Source organism: Arabidopsis lyrata, assembly GCF_000004255.2.
Source record: "Arabidopsis lyrata subsp. lyrata unplaced genomic scaffold ARALYscaffold_3, whole genome shotgun sequence".
Lineage (NCBI taxonomy): Eukaryota > Viridiplantae > Streptophyta > Magnoliopsida > Brassicales > Brassicaceae > Arabidopsis > Arabidopsis lyrata.
The window spans coordinates 11,110,484-11,128,180 of NW_003302553.1; the positions used below are offsets into that span (position 1 = coordinate 11,110,484).

General features: G+C 40.2%; 2 protein-coding genes and 1 long non-coding RNA gene across 5 annotated transcripts; 1 reads left to right on the plus strand and 2 right to left on the minus strand.

The window, feature by feature from the left end:
* Positions 1–7,049: 7,049 nt before the first annotated feature.
* LOC9321663 (selenium-binding protein 3) lies at positions 7,050–8,934 on the minus strand. Its single transcript, XM_021032056.1, has 6 exons — positions 8,816–8,934; positions 7,794–8,021; positions 7,636–7,680; positions 7,448–7,511; positions 7,254–7,361; positions 7,050–7,121 (listed from the first exon to the last, which is right to left on the minus strand). Exons 1-6 carry the CDS (start codon positions 8,932–8,934, stop codon positions 7,050–7,052), a joined length of 636 nt encoding a protein of 211 aa, XP_020887715.1.
* Positions 8,894–15,560, minus strand: LOC9321664 (probable acyl-activating enzyme 16, chloroplastic). Of its 3 annotated transcripts, none has more exons than XM_002885552.2 (18): positions 15,207–15,558; positions 14,602–14,793; positions 13,993–14,107; positions 13,296–13,383; positions 12,555–12,763; positions 12,367–12,482; positions 12,093–12,242; positions 11,871–11,938; positions 11,487–11,592; positions 11,200–11,358; positions 11,021–11,074; positions 10,837–10,917; positions 10,469–10,606; positions 9,928–10,087; positions 9,635–9,714; positions 9,392–9,540; positions 9,221–9,278; positions 8,894–9,138 (listed from the first exon to the last, which is right to left on the minus strand). In XM_002885552.2, exons 1-18 carry the CDS (start codon positions 15,357–15,359, stop codon positions 9,046–9,048), a joined length of 2,169 nt encoding a protein of 722 aa, XP_002885598.1. In that variant the 5' UTR covers positions 15,360–15,558; the 3' UTR covers positions 8,894–9,045. The 3 variants fall into 3 exon arrangements, with proteins under 3 accessions (XP_002885598.1, XP_020887371.1, XP_020887372.1); XM_021031712.1 differs by having other exon boundaries at positions 13,296–13,423; XM_021031713.1 differs by lacking the exons at positions 8,894–9,138; positions 9,221–9,278; positions 9,392–9,540 and having other exon boundaries at positions 9,635–9,728; positions 15,207–15,560.
* Positions 15,561–16,466: 906 nt separating this feature from the next.
* On the plus strand, positions 16,467–17,399 carry LOC110230480. The gene is made up of 2 exons (XR_002333586.1): positions 16,467–16,672; positions 17,035–17,399. It is a non-coding gene; the product is annotated as an uncharacterized LOC110230480 (long non-coding RNA).
* Positions 17,400–17,697: the final 298 nt, after the last annotated feature.

The following is a 17,697-nucleotide window of genomic DNA, read 5'->3' on the forward strand; positions in this document are numbered from 1 at the left end:
CCAGGCCATCAGTGATAATGAGATGATTGGGACGCGTCTTGCCGAAACTCAGGCGAACCAAGAGCTTCTTGAAGAGATTCTGAAGGGAGAGATTCCGGACTTAAAAGCCGAACTAGAGTCGGTAAAGAAAGACGAGGAAGAGGCTGAGAAGAAAGCTCGCGAGGTAAGCGCTCTCAGACCTCAACCAAATGAGTTCGCTCATCTCTTTGTTGCGACTCCCCCAGAGCCCGTGCAAGAGACATCTCTTCCCGAAGATGATGTCGCCATTGATGAGTTCGGAACTAATAAAGGTTTCATGACTGGCCAGGACTTCGAAGCCGCCGTTCTGCCCGAGGAGATGCAGCAAGATCCCGACGTCAAGGGTCAATGATCTGGTTCCGGGGTTGTGATGGCTAGTGCCCCCCTTTGTTGTTTTTATTTTTAAACCCAAACCCTATTTATCGTTTTTTTTTTGTTTTGAAGACTTGAATATTCCCCCTATATTTTTATATAAGTCCTTTTGAATTTTAAATCCGGAGTATTCGAGAAATTTGAATACCTCGTACGAAAAATTAAGAAATACTTAAGATTTCAACAAGATACGCAGTTTACACGAACTCAAAATTCATTCTTCAGTGGATAAGGAAAATACTAAGAACGAGAGTTAAGTGGGTGTTCTTAATATTTAAAAAAAAAATGAGGATCGGGACTCGGAGTCCGCAGAAATCCCTAGTCTGTGTTGAACCAGACCCTTTTTTTTTTGCTAAGTAAAACTTAGGCTTATCTTTCAAGAATTACCAGAGGTCTAAGCTCGGTTTCGAGAAAAAGTAGTTACGAGGTTCTTCTCGGTTTCACGGATTGCGAGATTATTCTCGGCTTCTTTGAAAAATGTTTAGAAGAAAATAAACATTTTATTTGATTTAGAGACTGCACTCGAAGTTCGAGCTGCCTACGTACCCAAAGGTGGGGATCAAGTCTATCGTAGTTCGATTTACAATAATGAAAATAATAAAATACTTAAATAAAGTATCTCTTCAGATGAATGGAATTCCAAGCTCTTCGGACTGCTTTTCCTTCCATGTTTTCAAGGCGATAAACTCCATTGCGAACTACCTGAATAATTCGATAAGGACCTTCCCAGTTCACGCCTAACTTTCCCGCTCCGTCTTCGGCTGTATTTTGCTGAACTCTGCGTAATACTAATGTCCCAATATCGAAATGCCGACTTCGGACAGTCGAATTATAGTATCGAGCTGCGGCATTCTGGTAATTTTGCATTCGAATCAAAGCTCGATCTCGTCGCTCCTCAATGGTATCAATAACGTCCACCATCAGTTCGCTATTCGCTGCCTCGTTCTGCGGGTTATTCATCCGTCTTGGACTTGGCACAGATATTTCAGCAGGGATTACAGCCTCCATTCCATAAACTAATGAAAATGGTGTTTCACCAGTTGCACGCCTAGGAGTAGTGCGAATTGCCCAGAGAACACTCTGTAGTTCATTGAACCAAGTTCCTTTGTGCGACTTGAGTTTTTTCTTCAAAGTAGACAGAACAGTTTTGTTCATTGCTTCAGCTTGACCATTACCCTGCGAATAACGAGGCGTTGATCGACTGAGTCTGATCTGCCATTCTTCGTAGAAAGATTCAAATTGCCGTGAAATGAACTGAGGTCCGTTATCAGTAACGATCTCATATGGCAAACCGTGCCTACAAATGATGTCCTGCCAAATGAACTTGCGAACTTGAACCTGAGTTATGTTTACGTAGGCTGCCGCTTCTACCCACTTCGAGAAATAATCGGTAAGTACCAAGACAAATTTCACTCCACGAGTAGAAACATGAAGAGGCCCAATAATATCCATAGACCATTTCATAAATGGATAAGGCGAAGAGACTGATGATAATGGCTCGGTGGGTTGGTGAATTCAAGGCGCATGCTTCTGGCATTGCTCGCACTTCCGGGCATACTCCTCGCAATCCGCGATTAACGTGGGCCAGAAATATCCGTACTTTCTTACTTTATAAGCCAAAGAGCGACCTCCGGAGTGATTTCCGCATACTCCGTCATGAATCTCTTTTATCACAGTACGGACCTGCTGTCCGAAAATACAGATCATGTCAGGACCCGAGATGCTTCTTCTGTAGAGGATGTCTCTCAAAATGCAGAAACGAGCACTTTTAGCTTTCAACTTCCGTGCCTCCCACTTATCCGCAGGAAGAGTACCATTAAGGATGTATTCTCTGATGGGAATCCGCCAGTCTGCCCCCCAATCCGGAAGCGGCAGCGCTGGTAGTGGTTCCGGATTTAGCGGTGTTCCGATTAGTGATTCTACTTCGGAGCTCTGCTCAGTTTCCTCGACCCCTTGTGGTTCTTGTTCCATACTCGTCCTTCTTTGCATAGACCGCGTAGTCACGAAATTCAGCTCTCCGGTGGCTATACTGGGATGTTCAATTACTTCAACAGGGATCATTCGGCTCACTCTTACTTCGGAACTCGACGCTAATGCTGCTAAGGCATCCGCCGCTGAGTTCTCACTTCGCGGAATTCTAGTGAGTTCGAAACTGAGAAACTTTTTACTTAATTCCTGAAGCTGAGCGAGGTAAGCTTCCATTCTGCCATCTTTTGCTTCATAGTCCCCGGAAAATTGATTAGCAACGAGCTGCGAGTCGCAAAATACCCGTAACTTTGTGACACCTATGCCAACTGCCAGACGAAGTCCTGCAAGGAGAGACTCGTACTCCGCCTCGTTATTCGACGCATTAAATGCGAGACGAAATGACTGTTCAATTACCTCACCATACGGGGATTGTAATCGGATACCGATCCCGGAACCCTGTTTTGAGGACGCGCCATCTACATGAAGTATCCAAGGTCCTTCGTTTTCTTTGGACCCCTCGGAGACCAGAGGTAGTTCGATCAGAAAATCTGCGAGGACTTGAGATTTCATGCTTGTCCTTGTTCGGAACTGAATATCATACTCGCTCAGCTCAATTGCCCATTTTACCAATCTTCCTGACTGACTAGGGCTATGCAAAATTGCTCTTAAAGGTTGCGAAGTTAGGATTATAACCGTATGAGACTGAAAATACGGTCTTAATTTCCGAGCTGAAGTAATTACTGCCAGAGCTAGCTTTTCCATCATCGGATATCTTGATTCCGCTCCCGAAAAAGACTTGCTTACATAGAAAATCGGTCTTTCATCGTTCCGATCCAATCGTACTAATACTCCACTTACTGCGCTGTCAGAAACCGAAACGTACAAGAAAAGCTCTTCTCCGAACTCAGGTTTTGCTAACACAGGAGGTTTGGATAAATAATCTTTTAGATCTTCGAAAGCCTTTTCGCAATTCTCATCCCAGATGAAATTTTTGTTCGCTTTTCGGAGCAGATTATAGAATGGAAGGCATCTATCGGTTGACCTCGAGATGAATCGGTTCAAAGCTGCTATCCGCCCCGTGAGTCGCTGAACTTCCCGAATATTTCGAGGCGAAGTCATCGCCAGAAAAGCGTTCAACTGTCGCGGATTAGCTTCGATTCCTCGCTCAGTGACAATGTAACCCAAAAATTCTCCTGAAGGAACTGCAAAAGTGCATTTGGTCGGATTCAGTTTCATTCCGAACTTATTTAAAATTGCGAAGCACTGCTCTAGATGCTCAATATGCGAAGTGCTTGATATTGACTTCACCAACATATCGTCAATATACACTTCCATCGTTTTACCGAGGAGATCTTTGAACATCATATTCACCAACCGTTGATAAGTGGCTCCGGCATTTTTCAACCCGAATGGCATGACTATATAGCAGTAAGTTCCACGGTCCGTGATGAAAGCTGTCTTTTCCTGGTCTTCCGGATTCATCAAAATCTGATTATACCCAGAAAAAGCATCCATAAAGGACATCATTTCGTGGCCCGTTGTTGACTCCACAAGTCGGTCGATGTGCGGAAGTGGGAAACTATCTTTGGGACAGGCTTTATTAAGATCGGTAAAATCTACGCAAACCCGCCATTTCCCATTTTTCTTCTTGACTACAACTGGGTTTGCCAACCAGTCCGGATATTTGACCTCGCGAATCAAACCGGCATCGAGCAGGCGTTGTACTTCGGCATTTACAGCCTCGGCTCGGTCTGGACCAAGTTTCCTGCGTTTTTGTTTTACTGGTTTGAAAGTTGGGTCAATGTTGAGCTCGTGCGAAATGACCTTTATATCGATCCCAGTCATCTCCTCGATTTTCTAAGCGAAAGTTTTTTTATTTCTTTTCAGGAAAGTTACCAATTCAACTCGGAGTGCTTCGCTTAATCCCGCTCCTATGCTCACAGTTTGATCCGGATACTCCTCATTAACTACCACTGGCTCCACGAGGTCACTGCTTATTTTTTTGACGAGATTTGCAGGCACCTCGAACTGTGGTTGCTATTGAATTTTAAGCTTATGACTGGACATGTAACACATCCTCGCAGCTCGCTGACTTCCCAGGATTTGCTTTACTCCGGATTTCGTAGGGAATTTCAAGCATTGATGATACGTTGAAGGTACTGCTTTCATCTCATAAATCCAGGGTGTTCCCAAGATAACATTATAAGCAGCCGGACGATCGAACACCGTGAACTCGATCATTTTGACTATGCCTTCTGCGCATACCGGGAGCACAATCGTTCCTAATGACATTGAAGTTTCGCTAGTAAAGGAAACCAAAGGCGACGGTGGCCCCTTTATATCTCGCTTCGATATCCCCATTCTTATCAAAGTATCGAGGAAGATTAAATCCACCGAACTCCCAGTATCAATGAGAACCCGAGATACTTCGCAATGCGCAATATCGAGTGTTATGACCAGAGCGTCATCGTGTGGCTTGTCAAGTTGACTGGTTTCGCTTTCGGAAAATGTTACTTCGGGTAACTGTTCCTCAGTAAGCCTGGCCTTCTTGATAATCGGGGGGGTTGCCCTCCGTTCGTGTTGCTTGATTGCACTAATGGAATCCCGAAAGAGCTTAGATCCCCCCATAATCACCTGGATTTGCTTCTTTGGTCCTTTAAAAACATCAGGGGACTGGATCCTTTTGGTTTTCTTGCTGGGAGGAGACGGTTCCTCTGTTGCTACTGTGTGTTCCGACGGATGAGTTGGTTCGAGCTCCGAAACGTCGATTTCGGCTATTTCCCCGGATGCGAACTTGGCAGCCAGTAACCTCCCTAGAGCCTTGCAATCTTTCGTAGCATGCCCATTGACTTTGTGGATCTCGCAGTAGGCGTTTGGGTCACGAATCCACTTGTTACTCGGGAAGGCGCCGTTTTTGCTCTTTGGCGAGAAAGACTGCTTCGCAGGCGAATTCTTCGGAGAAACTTTTGGCTCATCTCGACCCACTGAGAACGTGCTAGCTCCAGGCTTCCGAACTTCAGGCTGAACCGGTTTCTTCTGAGGAAGAAGCTGAGCAGGTTTCGGAGCTGCTTTGAACTTTTTTGCTAGAGCGACCCGCTCTTCTTCCGCGTTTATCCAGTTCGTTGCCCGATGGAGGGCGTCTTGAATAGTAGCTGGTCGGTTAACAACCAACTCCTCTCGGAAACGGGATTCGTGCCATAGACCGTTCTTGAGTGCAGCAATTGCTGCGGAATCAGACAGATTTGGGATCTGGACCATAATCTCTTTAAAGGAGGTGATGTAAGTCCGGAGCGGCTCTCCGGCTCCCTGCGAGAGGTTCCACAGCTGGGCATCGGTTACATCGCTCTTGATGAAGTATCCGTACTGCATGATGAAAGCAGTGGATAGTTGCTTGAAACTATCGATCGATCCTTCTTCTAGTTGAGTAAACCAGGTCAAAGCCGGCCCGGATAGGTTCTCGGCGAAGAGCTTGCATAAGCCTGCGTCTACTTCGTTTGGCTCCAAATGTATCCGACCTGCGGTTACCTGAAAAGACGCTAAAAATTCTTTGGGATCTCCCTTACCATCGTACCCCGGAAGTTTGACCTTCCTTTGGTCTCGAATTCGCAGGGCTACAATTCGTGGAGTAAAAGGAGTCCTTCTCGTCTCCTCGATCACTCTATCGACTTCGGGAGCCGAACTGGTGGCTTGATGAACCCTCGAACTCATTTCCCGAATCTGATTTTGTAAGCTCTGGATTTCCGGGTTGACCGGAAGGTGAGGCGGACGGGACTCGGTTTGAGGATGATGCGGGGTGCTGCCAAGATGAATGGGGAGAGGTGTTCTGGCTGGAACAAAAGGACCGCCGGCCGAATTTGGAGGTGCTTGAGCATGACGGGATCCATCTCCAGGTTCGCTCTGAGAGCCAAGAGGCAAAGAAGACGGGAGTACGTTGCTCGGGGACACGAGTCTAGGATCCTGAACCTCCGAAATGTTCGGACCATGAAAGTCCAAATGGCCGCGAGGTCCGCTGGTCCGCAAAGTTCCTACAAGAATAGTATCAACCCGATCCGCATAAGCATTATGGGCTGACCTGATTTCGGAACAACTCGCTGTGAGGACTGCGATTTGGCTGCCGCTTTGCTCTTCAAAAGCTGAGAGCTTCTCAGACAACGCAGTGGTGGCGAGCTGCTGCTGGTCGGTCTTCTCGGACAGATCTTTTAGCAACTTCTTGATCTCGTCGAGGACTGAAGCCGGATCCGCTATGTCTGACATCTTTCCGATTGATATTCTAGAGTGAAAGGCTAGAAATCCCCTCCTTCTAGCGCCAAATTGTGGATGTCGGAATCCGCAATACGAATTTTGAGATGTAAATCGGGCCGTCTAGCCTTGCTAATTCGAACAGCAATCGTCAAAGAGAAAACGAAAGAGTGAAGTATGTGTATTCGTTTATTGCTCAAGAAAAAATCCTCTCCCCCTTACAATGATTTTTGTCTCCTATTTATAATTACATGATTTGAAAACGAAGTCGCTCGTCAAGCCGCAGATCTCGCCTCCATTATTGCTTCCGTTTCGAATCTTCCCGATCTCGCACATCCCGTACAACCCGCCTTTCATTTAACTCGCGGGATCTCGCCGTTTTACTCGAACTGGGCTTGAACTTTTTGGGCCGCTCTTTTCGTCCCCTAAATGGGCCGACGGCCCATTTCGTCTCACTGATCCACTATCTTTCCGGGCCGGATCCGAACTGCGGGATCCGACACCGACAATAAGCCCTGGCATTTCTGGGAGAATCCAGTTTTCAACTTTCAGAGGTTCCACTGATATAGCCACCTTATAATTGAAGAGATTGTTTGTTGTTAGGAAAAAAATCAAAAGAAATGAAGAATAATAAGTAGAGAAGATTCATTATATACCTCGTGGCTCCATGTTTCATCATCGTTCTTGAAAAATCTTACCATAGTACTCGACAACGCGCACCCCGCAAATCCCGTAGCTTTATCCGGGTCGTGCAAGAATCTTACCTGCACAGCAAAACAGAGGAAGAAGATTTACTTTCTTGTGGAAGAAGAAAGTAGTATGAACTGAGATTTGCAAGATTAGGGTTTACCTCTAAGGGTAAAAGTCCGGTATCACCAAGGTCAAGTATCTGTTTCAATTCTCCTTCGGGCCAACTATAGACATGTAGATGTTTTCCATACAAGCCATCAGAGACTGTCTTTGAGGTCAAATCCTTTGGTAAACGCTGGTGGTGCTCCCCAAGAGGTACTGATCATTGTCTTGTGCCGAGGTTGGTACCAGAAGTCATACCCATACAAAGGACTGTTTCCATCCTTCTCCCACCTATTAAAAGAAATTCAAATAGCTATTACTAAAAACCCTAAGCTAGAGATTAGGTTTTGTTCTTCTTCCTTGCCCTCTAAGAAATAGTACGAATTCGTTATCCTCGAAGTTACCTTCCTTTGATATTAAACTCGGAATCAAGTAAGAGAAACCCACTGCCTTCTGCGTTTCCATCTTCGTCCCCAAGACAAGACACAAGAACGTCTCCAGAAGCTAAGCAATGAGGTTGATGCGGATAAGCCAATCCAGTCTTCTCCGAAATCTCACCAGGGTCCACGAATTTGTGCAGAAATGGTTCCCTCGGGTTTGTTTTCGTATCGATAAAGTAGATCCGGCCAGACCTTTTCAAACATAAGTGAGACGAGCACACAAAACATGATAACTTTTCGGAACAAAAACAAAGGAGATATGTTTTAAAGTTTCTTACAGAAGAGAAGGCAAGATGAGATAACGTCTCTCGCAAGAAGAATCATATGATGCACGGTGACGTTAATTTTCAGCCGTCTCACTTCCCAGCTTCGTTTCGGGGATGGGTACTTGCTGGGGACAGCCTAAAAACGTTTCCCACACGTTTCAGAGATGTTAGGGACGCCAGCAAAAAATGGAAACGTGATGGAACAGATAGAGGGACGTTTCCGACACGTTTTGGGAATAAATTAAGTGTCCCTAATTTTAAGTGTTAAGCACACCGTCCCACATTAAAAATCTCTCATGTTCTGCACTAATCATTTTGTTTTATAAATACGACAAAAACATACGAAAAACACAATAAACTATCACGTTTCTTATCTCATAGATAATATTATTTGCTCACCTAATCAAATTTCTAAGCAAGTTGCAATATTCTATCAACAACTACCACTCTACCAGCTCACTGCTCACCCAATGATTATACTTGTTTAATCGACTAGACTAATCATTTGTTTTACATTAACTAAAAACCCCATCACTTTCCATCGCACTTAAATGCTTTTGGCTTGAAGGGATAATATAATTATGTCTAAAGATGTCAGTTTCGAGTTTTCAGGCTAATTTTATACATAAAAAAATTATACAACATATTGTATCAACATCAACCATTTCTCCAAACAGAATGTCAAGATATCTCAAACCCTCCAACGTACTTAGGTTTTACCGGTTTAATTGTTCCTCACAATTGTTGATTCTATTAGATCCAATAAGTATCCATAGTGCTGCAGAAGTAGCAATCCCATAGTTGAAGAACAAAGAGCTCAAAGGCCTCTTACTTTTCATGAATTGGTGTTGCTTTACTATAAGTAAACCGATATTTGCAGCTTATATTAACAATGAGTAAGAACCTTAACAAGGTTAATGTAAAATAAAGAGGATACTAAAACGTCTAGTCTACTTGTAGAGTCTATCTATCTCGTTCTTGTATTGATCAACCACCTTGTCCCGTCTTATTTTCATTGTCGGTGTCATCAAACCGTTGTCTATCTGTAACAATATTCATAGAACGTTCACATGAGGATTGAATATTTTGAAGGAATTATCAATGAGAGCAAGCAAAAGAACGTACCGTGAAGGGCTCATCCACGATCAGAACCGGTCCAACTTGGAACGAGCATTGTGATGTCCTGCATTATGGTTTACATATGAGTAATTGCTTGATTAGGGCAAGTATACGCTTATTCCTACATTAGAGAGGGATCCAAACGCTCAAAGAGTATCACTTGGTTTGAATCATTACCATTTCTTCAGTTCTTCGTAGACCATGCTCGTTATCCTCTCCTTGCTAAGTTCGTTGACTTCAGGATCTACAGGTGAAATTTTCTGCTTTGCTGCTCCTTCTGCTGCTTCTTTGTTTGGGATAACAATAGCTCCAAGGCGGCGTTGATCCTGAGAACGAAAGATCAAGGACGCATTCAATCCAGAGAAAACAATAAGTAAAACAGCCCATACCATTTTTTCCTAAATCAAAATCTCCAAATACCTGTCCAATAACCACTATTTGCTGTATCAAATTGCTTCTCATGGCCGCTTCTTCAATCTCCAATGGTTCCACATTTTCACCTACAACAATCAAACTGCTATCAAACGTTTTTGGCAATATTTTTGCAGCTCAATTCACTTGGATTCATCTTTAACCCGAGAGACACATTTTGCTGTTAAGACTTGTAGTGTTTAAAATGTATGCTTATCATACAGACACTAGAAAACATAATTTTGTTTCCAAGGAACCGGTTTATGTGGACGCTGACAACAAAGGGTACACATGTGATATACCTGTGGAAAGCACGATTGTGTCCTTGGCACGGCCTTCAAGAACGATGACACCTCCACAGCTACGACTCCGTCCTGTTGAATGCTGAGGAGTAATCCAACCCATATCCCCAGTATTGAACCATCCATCGTCATCTATAACTTGCTTGGTGGCCAGCGGATTCTGAGATAATCAACAGAAAGATGAGTTAATCAAGATCTAACCACCAATCCCAAAACATTCATCCAAAACACAGAATATTTGAGGAGTCCACAAATGTAGAAATGGATTGCAAGAAATGTAGATTCCAATGAGCTGCTTTAGATTATTAATGATGAGACCAAGATGGAAACGAGTTCACATAATTTAGTTAAAAGGTTAAGTAAGAAAAGAGTTCAGATAATCTACTTATATATAAGGTGCAGTATTCCATAACAAACCCTTTATGGAAGCCAATATATACACTCTCGGACAGAAAACTTGATAGCTAAAGCCTGATGTATCATCCTTTCACAACCTTTTCGTAAAATTGTAATTAAAGAAAGAGCAGAAAGTGTGTATCACCTTGTAGTAACCTTTCATCACCGGTGGGCCTCTGACTTTGACAATGCCCTTTGAACCAGGTGGAAGAACAGTACCAGTCTCATGATCTACAATTTTGAATTCTGTATCTTTAATAGGATGCCCAACTGAGCCAAGCACCTTCACAAAAAAAGTACGGAAGATATAATATTAACTAGTTGACATACTCCGAAAATGTATATAAACAGTAAAGATAGGAGAATTGTAATGTCCTCTAAACTCTATTGTGCTAGATGGATTCTTTAATAGCTTTTTTGGACTAGTTGTGACCCAAACATTTGGTGCAAGATGAGAGCTTATTTTCCATGATCACAAAAGTAGATGTCATTGAGGTGAGAGTTTGAACGTACATTACACCTAAGCCTCCGCGCCGAGACAACCGGTGAGGTTTCTGTCAAACCATACCCATTTTGTACATTCACACTGATGGCCTGCAGAAAGAACTAAGCTGTTTACATATGGACAGACTACCTTTTTTGAATGCAAAAAGAACCATTTATCTCTAACTTCATGAAACAAAATTGCCGGTCTAACCTCGAAGAACTTGTCAACATGCATAGGTAGACTACCGCCTCCACTAACACCAGCCTGGAGGAAACAAAGAACAGATTGCAAGTCAGTCTTACAATCTTTCTTGTAAGGTAAGAGAATTTTTCTTTGCCTACAAATATAAAACAAGTAACTGAAAATGAAGAAGAATATTGTAATACTACCTTTGTTATCCCAATAGACGAACGAATTTTTTTGTGCACAAGCTTTTCAGCTAAGATATGCAGTGGCCAAAGGACAAACGCAACTACTCTCGCCCACAACCAATCCACCAACGAAACAATATACAATGGAGGCTTTTGATTTTTTGTCAAACAAAGACCCTGCACATCAGAGAAAAGAATTTATCACGAGTCCAAGCATCACGAATAGGAACAAGCAGAAAAACTCTATTAACCAAAACTATTAGGCAGCACGAAATATTAAAGAGGACATCATCTGGTTCACCAACCTCATAAATTCTTTTCATCTCAGTATATGCTAGGCTGACTTTGATCAATGTAAGCGCTAAAAATTTACGAACAGGGGAGCTTGTCGAAATTTGCTTTTGAATCCCGCTGCAATCTCAGAAAAGAGAGAAAAATGTTTAACAATTAACGTGGTTGAGGATGCTAAGAAAAATGCAATGACTAAAATCATGTAAGAAAATAATACATTGTAAATCTGGAATGACCAAGTAGAAACAGCCATTGCGAAAGATGGCTTTAGAATATATTCAACATATGCATATGAACAATGAATCATAAGCTCTTATCAGTAAACTCTAGTATCAATAGAACCTATCTGAAAGTTCTTGAATCTTGTGAGAAATAATTTTCCTTGTAAAGTAGTATACCTGTAGAGTGTCTCATATACTAAAGGTACTGAAATAAGATAGTGTGGTTGATACTGCTTGAGATCACCCTATACCAAAAAACAAAAAAAAAAAGTTTCAAATCCAAAGGGAAAAATATAAATGAAATGCTCGACTCAGTGTAAAGTTTCATCGTCTCCTATTTCCAAGGATAAGATGTTGCTTTTGAAATGTCATTGCGTAAAATAACATAGAAAGACTTACCTTTAAGAATCTTATAGACGTATACTTTTGCTCAACTCCACATGTAAATATGAAGTATTCACAAGCCCGTTCATAGGCATGCCATGATGGCAACATACTCAGAAATCTTTCCCCAGCTTCCGCAGGCACAAAGTCAGATAAATTTCTTATCTGTATAGTAATTCAAGAAACCCAAAGAACAAAAAAAATAAAAAATCAGAACGTAATAGCAAACTTAGTATTTTATAAATGATGACATAAAGACACTGTTTTGATGAGAAGTATTAGCTTGAACCTGGTGTAACAAATTCTGATGTGTGAGCATAACACCTTTTGGATTTCCAGTGGTTCCGCTGGTATACATAATTGTGGCTATATCATCTGGATCGATGAATTCATATTCATACTTCCCTGCAGTCATTCATTTGTTAGCACTTCCAAAAGCACCAAAGGGCTACATAAAAAAGTAGATGTGGCTCTTACCAGCATCATTAGATCTTGCAAATTTTGCACGTCTCTCTTGTCCAAAATTTTTAATTTCATTGTAACTATAGACTGGTGTGGGCATACCCGCTGTAACCAACGACGATTTTTCCCCCCAGAGAAGAATCACAAATTTTGGAGCCGCCTTGCAAGAAAATGACTCAGCAATGCGGTTGAAAAACTCAGGGTTATCCACAACAAGGGCTACACTGCAAGACAAATCACAAGAAGTTACCAAAACTCAGTACTTTGAATAAATTTGAAAATATAAAGAACTGGAGACACGCATAATAAGTAATCCAAAAGACAACTAAAAACCATTAGCTACACGAAATCAGGCAGTACACATCATATTGAAGGATCAAGTACTTCTGTCTCTGCCATTCAAGAATCTCCTTGATTAATTACGCCTCACAGAAGCCACAATAGGAAGAACCATAAGACATGTGTGAAACCAAGACATTGACTAATCTTCACCTAATCACTAGTGCGGATCACTATGAAACCAAATGAAATCTCTCTTGGACTCAGCAGGACAGTTAGATGTTATCTGAAGTGACAGAAGTTCTAAAAATGGTTCATGAAAACAAGGAATTTTGATGATACAAGTGGTAAGTATATGTTTTTTGGTATATGGCAATAAAATTCTAAATGTGTATGAGTAGAGTATAATTTGCTCACCTCTATCTTGAGTAAGATATTCACTTGAAACAACAAAATAACATAAGGGTCTAGGCGTACCTTTCCGAATGACAGTAAATCTGCAATAATTCTTCAACAGAGGATCTGGATCCTCTAACAACATTGACTGCTCCTGTGGCCATTATACCTAGCATAAAGTAGTAAAGAGAACATAAACATACCAATACCTGCGGAAAACAAAAAAATCGAAGAACCAAACGAAATAATTAGAATTTATTGCAGTAAAGCAGGGAAGTCAAAACAGCTTCACATGCTAGCATCATGATGGTATTGCCAACTGAGAGTGCAATTTAACTTTCCATGTCAATTGAAAAAATCTAACTAACTTCTCTGGGCATGAAACTTAGCCATTGATGAATATCTATCAAATGAAAGACTTTCAAACTAAAGTAAGAACTTTGGAAGCCTTAAGGTTGATAATTTTTCCCTTTCTGAAACATCTAAAGAATGGACAGATATTATTGAGGTGTTTAAATAGGTGCAGCACCACAAATATATAAGAAAGAATATCAGAAAGTAGAAACAGACCAAAACATATCACGACAGTTCATTGGTTGTCTCTGGAGTGGAAATGATCAACAAATAATGTATAAGGTAAGCACCGGCAAGCCAATATTCTAAGTGTAATGACATCATCCAACAACGTTAAGGCTCAAGCATTACGCAGTTTATGTAATAGATAGTGATTCTCCTACAGCGTAGAATTTGAAAGTTTTCTATATTATTAACTGCATACCTTGATCAGCAACAAGCCACCGACAGGAGTTATCAGCAAAAAGTGCAATCTTCTCATCAGCTTTCACTCCAACAACTCGCAAACCCTCAACAAAGTCCAAGATTTCTTGTTCCAACTGCAGTTTAAGATGAATGAAAGCATCCATTACTCATCCAAATTTAACATCACTGAAAACTTCAAAAGTTATTACCCACTTATCTAGCAACACGAAGTATTTATCAGGCAGATATACAGTTGGCGAAGAGCAGGTGTATAATAATTGAAACAACGTTGGTTCCTAACATATATATTAAAACCAACAAACACGAAGGGACATGCTTGACTATAATCATTTGAAATTATCAATTTATTATGCTTCCAAACATCCGAATATGGTTCATCTTCAGCACCATCTAGCTACCTTCTTATTAAGAAGCAGTTAAGATATGCAGCTTCAGAATGTCTAAACACTACAGAACTAATAGATAAAAAAATAAAGCTGATGGCCAATCAATATTAAACTTCAGTTTTTTCCCTAAGTTCTGACTCATGCTTACCTCTGTCTCAAAAGTATGGGGATCTAAAATAATGGAACAAGTGACTCAAACAATGAGATGCCAACAGCGTTACCTGTCTGTAAGTGAATGTAGAAGGTGGGTCATGATACGGATCCACCACCGCAACTCTGTCACCGTACTTCTCCACAGATGATCTCCAAATATCAGGAACAGCCTTCCATTCATTAGAGCCCAAAGCAGCCTCCCTTGGCAATGATAAGCGTTCCAAGAATGGCGAGCACCGCCTTAACTCCTTCTCCTGAATCTATAAGAACGGTACAAAACTGATGTCACAGATCATTCAGGATATGAACCTTTAGCCGGATAACAATCACAACAATCAAGTATCGAATATGTTACAAATATTGAGAAGAAGCCTATAAAAGCATTTCACAATCAAACTATTCAAAACCTGATCATCAGAAGCAATTCATAATACTTAAACTTAGCCAAGTATCCTAAAATAACAAGAGTGAGCCACTCGTGAATTAAGTCTGGTTTAGTGCAACAGCTAAACTTGAACCAGCCCAAAAGTGAAGTCCTTTACATCTAAAATCAAAGTAAAGGAGCAATTTTTAAAGTCAGCAAACCAAAAAGGAACAATTTTTAATTAAGTTCTCAACAAAGGAATCGAAACCAGAAAGTAAAATTTCCAAGTTTCTTGATTAAAGAACTCGCCTTGGACTCGCAGCGAACTCGAAATCCCTTGCGTGAAGTTCTGCGACCAAAACCCTTGTAACCAAACACCAATCTCATCCCAGAAACTTGAAATTCAGGAACAGAGGAGCAGTGAGAAACGAGAATCGAAGCTCCCAGAGACGGTGAAGCCATGGCTGATGAGAGAAGGGGTTATTGAGATGAAGTTGGTTGCATAAAGAGATGAGAGGAGAAAGAGAGAAAGATGAAGAAGCAAAGAAAGGTAGAAGAAGAAAGAGACGAGAGAGGATGTCGATGTCATGATTACGATTTTCACAGGAAAGATCAGTTCCAAGTTGGTTGGCACCGCTACAAAAGCATGGCTTCTTCAGACTCTCAGAGACAATAAAAACAAAAACAGAGCTGATACTTACACTTATATAAGAATTATTTATTTATATATATATATATATTATATTTATATTTTTATTACTTTCATTTCAAATGTTTTTACAACTTTAATTACAGATTAATTGTGTCTCTTGTACAACTAAGTTATAATTTTATTTTATTTTCTCTCTGTTTTACCTAATAAATCAGACTACCAATAATTATGATGTCCCAACTTTGGTGATTGTTTTATGATTATTTCCAAACTGTAAGCAATGTTTAATTGAATTATGTATTCTTCTTTTTTTATTTTGGTCAAAATTGAATTATGTATTCTAAAACCAAAATGTAGATAATTTTTTGATTTTTTTTTTACAAATTATGTCATTTGCACTTCATGTGTCTGTTGTACAACTTCTTAGGCAAGAAAGTAGATATGGGATAATCGTTTTTTGGTCAAACTAAGATAATTTTAGTTTTAAACCAAATACGCGGGAATGAATGGATAACGGTTGAAAAAAAGTTTAAATTTTGTTACTTATTACTTGTTTTGTTTACTACGAAAATTTATTTTGGGAAATTATTAATAATGCCCCCTTTCATATGCCCTTTTTTAATAATACCCCCTTTCAGCTGGTGATTTTTAAAAATGTCCCTCAAAAATGTCTAAACTGACCAAAATACCCTTCCCCTTTTCAACCCTAGAATCAGATTTTTTTTTGTCTTCCTCTCTCTTTCTCTTCCATCGAGCGGCTCTCTCTCTCTCTCTCTCTCTCTCTCTCTCTCTCTCTCTCTCTCTCTCTCTCTCTCTCTCTCTCTCTCTCTCTCTCTCTCTCTCTCTCTCTCTCTCTCTCTCTCTCTCTCTCTATTCCTAGATCTAGATTCTCTCTCTCTCTCTCTCTATTCCTAGATCTAGATTAGTTCCAATCGATCAACATAATCGCGCAACGATCTATTCCTAAATCTGTTTCTCTATTCTTAGATCTGTTCTCTCCCTTGTGATGTGTTTGATTTTCAACCTGTAACGATTTTCTATCGTTCTAAGCGAGATCTGCTGGATTCGATTTTTTAAGCGAGATCTGTATCTCTCTCTCTGTGTCCGGCTCTGTCAATTTCAGGTAACTGATCTCTGTTTTTTAGAAGCTTTATTCAAGCAAAATCTGTATATCATCTCTGATTATTTTCACTTCTGGATTTTACAACGTATTTTACATGCTTTTCAAAGGTTTGTTTTTTACTGTTAATGATTTTATTGCTTTAACTTTGTGTTTATCATCTCTGATTTATTCCAGTTCTGGATTTTACAACGTATTTTAAAGGTTTTACATGCTTTTTTAAAGGTTTGTTTTTTTACTGTTAATGATTTTATATAGTGCTTAAACTTTGTGTATATCATCTTTGATTTATTCCACTTCAAATGTTTGGTTCCATGATAAAAGGTTCACACGAAAACACTCTCAGCTAGTATAGATCCTTGCAGGTTGAAGCAAAGCACCTCAAGACAAGCATCATGTGCATATATTTTCAAATAACCTACAGATTGAACCAAATCACCTCACCTAGAGGTTCTGCAGTTTTGGGCATTGCTAAGAAGCTTGACAAGATGAATCAAACATGTCCAAACCCTCCTAACTCGTCTTCTGTTACGATTGCATTCGTTGGAAAAGTAGAAATTTGATGATGATTTTGTTCCATGTTGTACGTACCACAAAGTACTTACTCAACTTGTATGCATATTTTATAAGTTTGTAACATAAGAAAATTCCATGTAACACTATTGATAGTTATATTTGGTGCTTTAATTGTTAAAGTGATTGCTATTATTATACAACAAGTGACTCAATACATGTGTTTGATGAAATAGTGATGTTAGTTTTATAAGGTATTTTAAAGGTTTTACAAGGTATTTTAAAGGTTTTACAATGTATTTTAAAGGTTTTACAACATGTTTTAAAAGAGTTTACAAGATATTTTAAAGATTTTACATGGTTTTTAATGGTTTTACAAAGTATTTATAAGGTATAAGATGATTTATAAAACTGAAAATATTTTATAAAGGGTTTTATAAGGTTTTTAAAATTTAAAGATTTTACAAGGTATTTTAAAGGTTTTACAACATGTTTTAAAAGAGTTTACAAGATAT

Excerpts from the sequence above, each read along its gene's own strand:
- LOC9321663 (XM_021032056.1), bottom strand. The coding sequence starts at position 8,934 with ATGAAAAGTAAGAGGCCTTTGAGCTCTTTGTTCTTCAACTATGGGATT. Across the intron at positions 7,681-7,793 it reads GAGTTTAATATCAAAGGAAG|GTGGGAGAAGGATGGAAACA; the intron begins GTAACTTCGAGG and ends TTCTTTTAATAG. Across the intron at positions 7,362-7,447 it reads CCGGACTTTTACCCTTAGAG|GTAAGATTCTTGCACGACCC; the intron begins GTAAACCCTAAT and ends TTTGCTGTGCAG.
- LOC9321664 (XM_002885552.2), bottom strand. The coding sequence starts at position 15,359 with ATGGCTTCACCGTCTCTGGGAGCTTCGATTCTCGTTTCTCACTGCTCC. Across the intron at positions 14,108-14,601 it reads CTACATTCACTTACAGACAG|TTGGAACAAGAAATCTTGGA; the intron begins GTAACGCTGTTG and ends CTTAAACTGCAG. Across the intron at positions 11,075-11,199 it reads CGTCTATTGGGATAACAAAG|GCTGGTGTTAGTGGAGGCGG; the intron begins GTAGTATTACAA and ends TGTTTCCTCCAG.